Here is a 9,797-nt window from a genome sequence, read left to right as displayed (position 1 = left end):
CCCAAAAAAAGAAAAAAGGGCACGCCCAAAAACCAAAAATAGCCCCCAAGAAGCCCCCCCCAAAAAACCCCAACCCCAAAATCCCCAAAGCCGCCCTAAAAAAAAAAACCCCAAAATTCAAATTTGGGTTCGGAGGGGAAAATTTTGGGGCCCTGCGTTGGGCGTTTGGGGTGCTCAGGGCCGGTTTTGGGGTGGTTTTGCCGGGGGCTTTGTGCCATTTTGGGATGTTTTAGGGAGTTAGAGGCCATTTTGGGGACATTTTGGGATTTTTTATTCCATTTTTGGGGCTTTTTGTGCAACTTTTGGGGTGGTTTGGGGATTTTGTGCAATTTTTGGGGGTGATTAAGGGTGTTGAAAGCAGATTTTGGGCTGTTTCATTCCATTTCCGGGCATTTTGGGGGTTTTGTTCCATTTTGGGGGGCATTTGATGCCTTTTTTGGGTGTTTCCTTCCATTTTTTTGAGGTTTTTGTCCCATTTTTGGGGTATTTTGTTCCATTTTGTGCCATTTCTGAGTCGGTTTTGTCCCATTTTTGGGGGTTTTGTCCCATTCTTTTGGGTTTCTGTCCCATTTTGGGGGTTTTTGTCCCATTTTTGTCCCATTTTATCCCAATTTGGGGGTTTTTGGCCCATTTTTTGGGCCCTGGTGTTCTGTTCCATTTTAGGTGTTTCTGTCCCATTTTTGGGGGTTTCTGTCCCCCTTTTGGGGGCATTTTGTCCTATTTTTGCCCCATTTCTGGGCTGTTCTGTCTCATTTTGGGGGTTTTTGTCCCATTTTTGGGATTTTTGTCCCATTTTCGGGGATTTTTGTCCCATTTTATGCCATTTTTGGAGGTTTTGTTCCATTTTTGGGCTGTTCCGTCACATTTTTGGGTGTTTGTCCCATTTTGTCCCATTTTTGGGGGTTTCTGTCCCATTTTGTCCCATTTTCGGGGTTTTTGTCCCATTTTCGGGGTTTTTGTCCCATTTTTGGGGGTTTCTGTCCCATTTTTGGGTGGTTTTTGTCCCATTTTGTTCCATTTTCACGGGTTTTTGTCCCGTTTTTGGGGTTTTTGTCCCATTTTTGGGTGGGTTTGTCCCATTTTGTCCCATTTTTGGGGGGTTTTTGTCCCATTTTTGGAGCATTTTATCCCATTTTTGGGGGTTTCTGTCCCATTTTCAGGGTTTTTTGTCTCATTTTTGGGGTTTTTGTCCCATTTTTGGTGTTTTTGTCCCATTTTTGGGGTTTTTGTCCCATTTTTGGAGCATTTTATCCCATTTTTGGGGTTTTTTTCCATTTTAGGGGGTTTTGTTCCATTTTGTCCCATTTTGTCCCGTTTTGGTGTTTTTGTCCCGTTTTTTGGTGTTTTTGTCCCGTTTTTTGGGGGTTTTGTCCCATTTTTTGGGGTTTTTGCCCCGTTTTTTGGTGGTTTTGTCCCATTTTTTGGGGTTTTTGTCCCGTTTTGGTGTTTTTGTCCCGTTTTTTGGTGGTTTTGTCCCGTTTTTTGGTGGTTTTGTCCCGTTTTTTGGTGGTTTTGTCCCGTTTTTTGGGGTTTTTGTCCCGTTTTTTGGGGTTTTTGTCCCGTTTTTTGGGGTTTTTGCCCCGTTTTTCGGGGTTTTTCTCCCGTTTACCTTGACGGTGCGGATGTAGTCGAGCGCGTTGGGCACGAGCGACTCCAGCTTCGGGAAGCGTTGGAATATTTGTCCCGGATGAATTTGTGGATGATGTCTGTCCCAAAACCCCAAATCAGCGCCCCAGGACCCCAAACCCCGCCCCAATTGGCCCCAAAAGCGGCGCCGGCACTCACTGAGCTCGTTCTCGATCTCCACCGTCAGGTTGTTGGCGTCCACGATCACCCGGTACTCGGGGGCCGCCTCCACCGGCCCCAAAACTGCCCAAAAACGCCCAAAATACACCCAAAATTCCCCAAAACTGCCCAAAACCGCCCAAAATACACCCAGAAATGGCCAAATCCACCCAAAATTCCCCAAAACTGCCCAAAAACGCCCAAAATACACCCAAAACTGCCCAAAACTGCCCCAAACCCCCCAAAATACACCCAGAAATCCCCAAAACTGCCCAAAAATCCCCAAAACTGCCCCAAAATCCCCAAAATCCACCCAGAAATCCCCAAAACTGCCCCAAAAGCCCCAAAATACACCCAGAAATCCCCAAAACTGCCCAAAAACGCCCAAAATACACCCAGAAATCCCCAAAACTGCCCAAAACCCCCCAAAATACACCCAGAAATGGCCAAATCCGCTAAAATTCCCCAAAAATGCCCCCCCAAAAAAGCCCAAAATACACCCAGAAATCCCCCCAAAACTGCCCAAAAACCCCAAAATACACCCAAAAATGGCCAAATCCGCCCAGAAATCCCCAAAACTGCCCCAAAACCCCCAAAATACACCCAGAAATGACCAATCCGCCCCAAAACCCCCAAAATGCACCTAAAAGCCAAAATACACCCAAAAATGGCCCAAAACTGCCCAAAAAACGCCCAAAATACACCCAGAAATCCCCAAAAACTGCCCAAAAACCCCCAAAATACACCCAGAAATGGTTAACTCCCCAAAAATTCCCCAAAACTGCCCAAAAAAGCCCCCAAAATACACCCAGAAATGGCCAAATCCGCCCAAAATTCCCCAAAACTGCCCAAAAAAGGGCCCAAAATACACCCAGAAATCGCCAAAACTGCCCAAAAACGCCAAAATACACCTAGAAATGGTTAAATCTGCCCCAAATTCCCCAAAACTGCCTTCCCAAAAATACACCCAAAATAGCCAACCCAAAATCCCCAAAACTGCCCAAAAACGCCCAAAATACACCCAGAAATGGCCAAAACTGCCCAAAAACGCCCAAAATACACCCAGAAATGGCCAAAATCCACCCAGAAACTCAAATCCCAAACCCCAAAACTGCCCAGAAACAAAATCACCCAAATCCAACCAAAATCCCAGAAACCCCCAAAACTTCAAAATGGCAACCACCCAAAATTCCCCAAATCCACCCAAAACCCATCAAAATACACCCAAAATCCCCAGAACTGCCCAGAAACGGCCAAAACTGCCCCAAAATCCGCAAAACTGCCCAAAAATCCCCAAAATCCACCCCAAAATCCCCCAAACTGCCAAAACCAAATACACCCAAAAATCCAAATCCAAAAATCCCCAAAACTCCCCAAAAATGCCCAAAAACCCACATTCAGAAACCCCAAAAATCCCAAAACACAAAATCTCAAAAATCCCAAAAACCCCCCAAAAACCCAAAAAAACCCAAAAACCAAAATTTGGATGGGGATTTGGGGTCCCCCAAAATACACCCAGGTCCAAATTCCGGAACCCACAAAAAATGGCATTTGGGGAGGGTTTTAATTGGGGACGCCCCCCCCCAAATACACCCAGAGGCCCATGGTTGACCCTGCCAAACCCCAGGTGTTGACTGGGGCCCCCTGCCGTGGTGGGTTGGTTGGGGGGGTTGGTTTGGGGTTTGGTGTGGGGGTTGATTTGGGGGTAGGCGGGGATTTGGGATTTTGGGATTTGGGATTTGGGGATTTGGGGATTTGGGATTTGGGGTTTTTGGGATTTGGGGTTTTGGGATTTGGGATTTGGGGATTTTGGGATTTGGGATTTTTTGGGATTTGGGGATTTGGGGATTTTGGGTTTGGGGATTTTGGGATTTGGGGTTTTGGGGATTTGGGGATTTGGGGGTTTTTGGATTTGGGGTTTTGGGATTTTGGGATTTGGGGATTTTGGGATTTGGGGGTTTTGGGTTTGGGATTTGGGGGTTTTGGGATTTGGGGATTGGGTGGAGGTTTGGATGGGTGGTTTGGGTTTGGGGATTTTGGGATTTGGGGGATTTTGGGATTTGGGGTTTTTGGGATTTGGGGGTTTTTGGGATTTTGGGATTTTGGGGGTTTTGGGGTTGGGGTTTGGGGTTTTTGGGTTTTGGGGATTTGGGGTTTTTGGGATTTGGGGATTTGGGGGATTTGGGGTTTTTGGGATTTGGGGATTTTGGGATTTGGGGATTTTGGGATTTTTGGGATTTTGGGATTTGGGATTTTTTGGGATTTGGGGTTTTGGGGATTTGGGATTTGGGGATTTTGGGATTTGGGATTTTGTGGGATTTGGGGATTTGGGGATTTTTGGGATTTGGGGGATTTTGGGATTTGGGATTTTGTGGGATTTGGGGATTTGGGGGATTTTGGGATTTGGGGATTTTGGGATTTGGGGGTGGGGATTTGGGGATTTTGGGGGATTTGGGGATTTGGGTTTGGTTTGGGGTTTTTGGGATTTGGGGTTTTGGGATTTGGGGATTTTGGGATTTGGGGATTTTGGGATTTGGGATTTTTTGGGATTTTTGGGATTTGGGGTTTTGGGATTTGGGATTTTTTGGGATTTGGGGTTTTTGGGATTTGGGGGATTTGGGGATTTTGGGATTTGGGATTTTGGGGATTTGGGGATTTGGGGATTTTGGGATTTGGGGATTTTGGGATTTGGGGTTTTGGGATTTGGGGATTTTTGGGATTTGGGGATTTGGGGTTTTGGGATTTGGGATTTTTTGGGATTTGGGGTTTTTTGGGGATTTGGGGATTTTGGGATTTGGGGATTTTGGGATTTGGGGATTTTTGGGATTTTTGGGATTTGGGGTTTTTGGGATTTGGGATTTTTTGGGATTTGGGGTTTTTGGGATTTGGGGTTTTTGGGATTTGGGATTTTTTGGGATTTGGGGTTTTTAGGATTTGGGAATTTGGGGATTTGGGGATTTGGGGTTTTTGGGATTTGGGGTTTTTGGGATTTGGGGTTTTTGGGATTTTGGGATTTGGGGTTTTTGGAATTTGGGATTTTTGGGATTTTGGGATTTGGGGATTTGGGGTTTTTGGGATTTGGGATTTTTTGGGATTTGGGGTTTTTGGATTTGGGGTTTTTTGGGATTTGGGGATTTGGGGTTTTTGGGATTTGGGGATTTTGGGATTTGGGGATTTTGGGATTTGGGATTTTTTGGGATTTTTTGGGATTTGGGGTCACCTTCGGCCGCCCGGGGCTGTTTCCCGATGTACTCCTCGATCTTCTGCATGATCTCAGCAAACTGCGGGGAAAAACCAAAATTGGGGATTTTTGGGGTGGATTTGGGGATTTTGGGGGATTTATTGGGATTTTATTTGGGATTTATTGGGGTTTTTGGGGATTTATTGGGTGTTTTTGAGATTTATAGGGATTTTGGGGGATTTATTGGGGTTTTTTGGGATTTTGGGATTTTTTGGGATTTATTGGGTTTTTTTGGGAATTTATTGGGGATTTTGGGGGATTTATTGGGGATTTTGGGGGATTTATTGGGTTTTATTTGGGATTTATTGGGGTTTTTGGGGGATTTATTGGGATTTTTGGGGATTTGTTGGGGTTTTTGGGGGATTTATTGGGGTTTTTTGGGGATTTATTGGGATTTTTGGGCATTTATTGGGATTTTTGAGGATTTATTGGGATTTTTGGGGATTTATTGGGGTTTTGTGGGATTTATTGGGATTTTGGGGATTTATTGGGATTTTTGGGGGATTTATTGGGGTTTTTGGGGGATTTATTGGGTTTTATTTGGGATTTATTGGGATTTTTTGGGATTTATTGGGTTTTTTTGGGAATTTATTGGGATTTTGGGGGATTTATTGGGTTTTTTTGGGATTTATTGGGATTTTTGGGGTGGATTTGGGGATTTTTGGGGATTTATTGGGATTTTTTGGGATTTATTGGGTTTTATTTGGGGTTTATTGGGGTTTTTTTGGGAATTTATTGGGATTTTGGGGGATTTATTGGGGTTTTTGGGGGATTTATTGGGATTTTTGGGGATTTATTGGGTTTTATTTGGGGTTTATTGGGGTTTTTGGGGATTTATTGGGATTTTTGGGGATTTATTGGGATTTTTGGGGATTTGTTGGGGTTTTTTGGGATTTATTGGGATTTTTTTGGGGATTTATTGGGATTTTTGGGCATTTATTGGGATTTTTGGGGATTTATTGGGATTTTTGGGGATTTATTGGGGTTTTGGGGGATTTATTGGGATTTTTGGGGATTTATTGGGTTTTTTTGGGATTTATTGGGATTTTTGGGGATTTATTGGGGTTTTGGGGATTTATTGGGATTTTTTGGGGCTTTATTGGGATTTTTGGGGATTTATTGGGATTTTTGGGGATTTATTGGGATTTTTTGGGGATTTATTGGGATTTTTTGGGATTTATTGGAATTTTTGGGGATTTATTGGGATTTTTTGGGGATTTATTGGGATTTTTGGGATTTATTGGGTTTTTTGGGGATTTATTGGGTTTTTTTGGGAATTTATTGGGGATTTTGGGGGATTTATTGGGGATTTTTGGGATTTATTGGGGTTTTTGGGGATTTATTGGGGTTTTTTGGGGATTTATTGGGATTTTTGGGGATTTATTGGGATTTTTTGTGGGATTTATTGGGATTTTTGGGGATTTATTGGGATTTTTGGGGATTTATTGGGATTTTTGTGGGATTTATTGGGATTTTTGGGATTTATTGGGATTTTTGGGGATTTATTGGGGATTTTTGGGGATTTATTGGGGTTTTTGGGATTTATTGGGATTTTTGGGGATTTATTGGGATTTTTGGGGATTTATTGGGATTTTTGGGGATTTGTTGGGGTTTTTTGGGATTTATTGGGATTTTTGGGGTGGATTTGGGATTTTTGGGGATTTATTGGGGTTTTGGGGGATTTATTGGGATTTTTTGGGGATTTTGGGGGATTTATTGGGATTTTGGGGGATTTATTGGGGTTTTTGGGGATTTATTGGGATTTTTGGGGATTTGTTGGGGTTTTTGGGATTTATTGGGATTTTTGGGGATTTATTGCGATTTTTTTGGGATTTCTGCAGAGGGATTTGGGGTTTTTTGGGATGGATTTGGGATTTGGGGGATTGGGGGGTTTGGGTTATTTGGGGTTTCGGTTTTGGGGTGATTTTGCTGTGGTTTTTAGGGTGGTTTTAAGCCAGTTTTGGGGTATTTTTAAAGACAATTTTAGGATAATTTTGGGGTAATTCCAGGATATTTTGGGGATATTTTTGGGGTGATTTTAGGCTGGTTTTGGGGTGATTTCAGAATAATTTCATGATATTTTTGGGATAATTCCAGGCTATTTTCGGGGATTTTTTTGGGATAATTTCAGGCCATTTTTGGATAATTTGCGGCCATTTTTGGGGCGATTTCAGGCGGTTTTGGGGGATATTTTTGGGGTGATTTCAGGCGGTTTTTGGGGATATTTTTGGGGTGATTTCAGGCTATTTTTGGGGTGATTTCAGGAGGTTTTTGGGGTGATTTCAGGCAGTTTTGGGGGATATTTTTGGGGCGATCCCAGGCGGTTTTTGGGGCTATTTTTGGGTTGATTTCAGGAGGTTTTTGGGGTGATTTCAGGCGGTTTTTGGGGGGGTTTCAGGCAGTTTTGGGGGTGTTTTTGGCGATATTTTTGGGGCGGTTTCAGGCTATTTTTGGCGATATTTTTGGGGCAATTTCAGGATATTTTTGGGGTGATCTCAGGCAGTTTTTGGGGCTATTTTTGGGTTGATTTCAGGCTATTTTGGGGCGATCCCAGGCGGTTTTTGGGGGTATTTTTGGGGCGATTTCAGGCAGTTTTTGGGGTGATTTCAGGCCATTTTTTGGGGATATTTTTGGGGCGATTTCAGGCAGTTTTGGGGGCGATTTCAGGCAGTTTTTGGGGATATTTTTGGGGCGATCTCAGGCAGTTTTTGGGGCTATTTTTGGGTTGATTTCAGGCTATTTTGGGGCGATCCCAGGCGGTTTTTGGGGGTATTTTTGGGGTGATTTCAGGCCATTTTTTGGGGATATTTTTGGGGTATTTTTGGGGCTATTTTTGGGGTGATTTCAGGCGGTTTTGGGGCGATCCCAGGCGGTTTTTACCCCTTTAGAGCCCCATAACTTGGCGATGCTCCTGACGGACTCGGCGCCCTCGGGCGGCTCCGGCTCCTCCCGCACGTCCTCGATGGGCGGCTCCTCCCCCCCCTCGGAGCCTTCGGCCTCCTCCTCCTCCCCGGCCGCCTCCTCCAGGTCGGCCAGCAGCTCGTCGGCCAGAGACATCGCGCACCGGGGGGACTGGGAGCACTGGGAGCACTGGGAGGGGAGCAGAGAGAGCCCAGTGCCAGAGACAGCCCCAAACTGGGAGCACTGGGAGCACTGGGAACACTGGGAGCACTGGGAGCACTGGGAGCACTGGGAGCACTGGGAGAGGAGCAGAGAGACCCAGTGCCAGAGACAGCCCCAAACTGGGAGCACTGGGAGCACTGGGAGCACTGGGAGCACTGGGAGCACTGGGAGGGGAGCAGAGAGAGCCCAGTGCCAGAGACAGCCCCAAACTGGGAGCACTGGGAGCACTGGGAGCACTGGGAGCACTGGGAGGGGAGCAGAGAGACCCAGAGTCAGAGACAGCCCCAAACTGGGAGCACTGGGAGCACTGGGAGCACTGGGAGCACTGGGAGCACTGGGAGCACTGGGAGAGGAGCAGAGGCCCCAGAGTCAGAGACAGCCCCAAACTGGGAGCACTGGGAGCACTGGGAGAACTGGGAGCACTGGGAGAGGAGCAGAGGCCCCAGAGTCAGAGACAGCCCCAAACTGGGAGCACTGGGAGCACTGGGAGAGGAGCAGAGAGACCCAGAGTCAGAGACAGCCCCAAACTGGGAGCACTGGGAGCACTGGGAGCACTGGGAGGGGAGCAGAGGCCCCAGAGTCAGAGACAGCCCCAAACTGGGAGGGACTGGGATGGGAACTGGGAGGACTGGGAGCACTGGGAGGACTGGGAGCACTGGGAAAGGAGCAGAGAGCCCCTCAGTGTCAGGGATATCCCGGACTGGGAGCACTGGGAGGGACTGGGATGGGAACTGGGCAAACTGGGAGCACTGGGAGGGCAGAAATGGGGGCTGGAGACCCCCCAGAGTCAGGGACAGCCCCAAACTGGGAACACTGGGCAAACTGGGATGGGAACTGGGAGCAACTGGGAAAGGAGCAGAGACCCCCCAGTATCAGGGACAGCCCCAAACTGGGGGGACTGGGAGGGGAACTGGGAGCAACTGGGAAAGGAGAAATGGGGGCTGGAGACCCCCAGAGACCCCCCCAGTGAGAGACAGCCTGAACTGGGGGAACTGGGAGAGACTGGGATGGGAACTGGGAGAACTGGGAGCACTGGGAGCGCTGGGAACGGAACTGGGCAAACTGGGAGCACTGGGAAAGGAGCAGAGACCCCTCCCAGTGTCAGGGACATTCTGAACTGGGCAAACTGGGAGCACTGGGATGAGAACCGGACAAACTGGGAGCGCTGGGAGAGCAGACCCGGGGCCCGGAGCCCCTCCCAGTCACACAAATCCCCAAACTGGGAGCGCTGGGAGCCGCCCCGAGCCCCTTCCCCGCCCTCTCATCCCCTCCCCGCCCTCAAACCCCCCCAGATTCCCCAAAATTCCAAAAAATTCCCCAAAATTCCCCCCAAAATTCCCCAAAATTCCCCAAAATTCCCAATTTTTCCTCCATTTTTCCCCAAATTTTCCCCTCCGGTACCTCCCGCCGTTCTCGTCGCGGTCGCGATTACGTCACTTCCGCTCCTGGCGCGCCGGCTCAGACGTCACTTCTGCTCGCTGTGGTCTCCGTGACGTCATCGCCGCGCGCCGGCGCTGTCCCAGTTTCCCCCCCCCCGGCGGGGCCGCCGCGCTCCGGGCCCGGCTGAGGCCGCGGTGACGTCATCGGGCGGTGCGTGACGTCACGGGGAGGGGGAACTGGGAATGGGAACTGGGAATGGGAATTGGGG

The 9,797-nt window shown here is 47.6% G+C and overlaps 1 protein-coding gene across 1 annotated transcript; it reads right to left on the bottom strand.

Moving 5' to 3' along the window:
• Positions 1-1,605: 1,605 nt before the first annotated feature.
• On the bottom strand, positions 1,606-9,637 carry LOC115916936 (U4/U6 small nuclear ribonucleoprotein Prp31-like). Its single transcript, XM_030970674.1, has 5 exons — positions 9,551-9,637; positions 7,907-8,116; positions 5,006-5,066; positions 1,786-1,869; positions 1,606-1,706 (listed from the first exon to the last, which is right to left on the bottom strand). The coding sequence occupies exons 2-5, from the start codon at positions 8,081-8,083 to the stop codon at positions 1,606-1,608; spliced, it is 423 nt and encodes a 140-aa protein (XP_030826534.1). The 5' UTR covers positions 8,084-8,116; positions 9,551-9,637.
• Between the last annotated feature and the right edge of the window lie 160 nt (positions 9,638-9,797).

The sequence above is a fragment of the Camarhynchus parvulus genome, unplaced genomic scaffold (assembly GCF_901933205.1).
Source record: "Camarhynchus parvulus unplaced genomic scaffold, STF_HiC, whole genome shotgun sequence".
Classification (NCBI taxonomy): domain Eukaryota; kingdom Metazoa; phylum Chordata; class Aves; order Passeriformes; family Thraupidae; genus Camarhynchus; species Camarhynchus parvulus.
This window is presented reverse-complemented; position numbering and strand designations above follow the sequence as displayed.

Coding starts and splice junctions, on each gene's coding strand:
- LOC115916936 (XM_030970674.1), bottom strand. CDS start 8,083: ATGTCTCTGGCCGACGAGCTGCTGGCCGACCTGGAGGAGGCGGCCGGG. Junction 1,870..5,005: donor ACAGCCCCGGGCGGCCGAAG/GTGACCCCAAAT, acceptor GTTTTTGGGCAG/TTTTGGGGCCGGTGGAGGCG. Junction 1,707..1,785: donor GGAGATCGAGAACGAGCTCA/GTGAGTGCCGGC, acceptor GTTTTGGGACAG/ACATCATCCACAAATTCATC.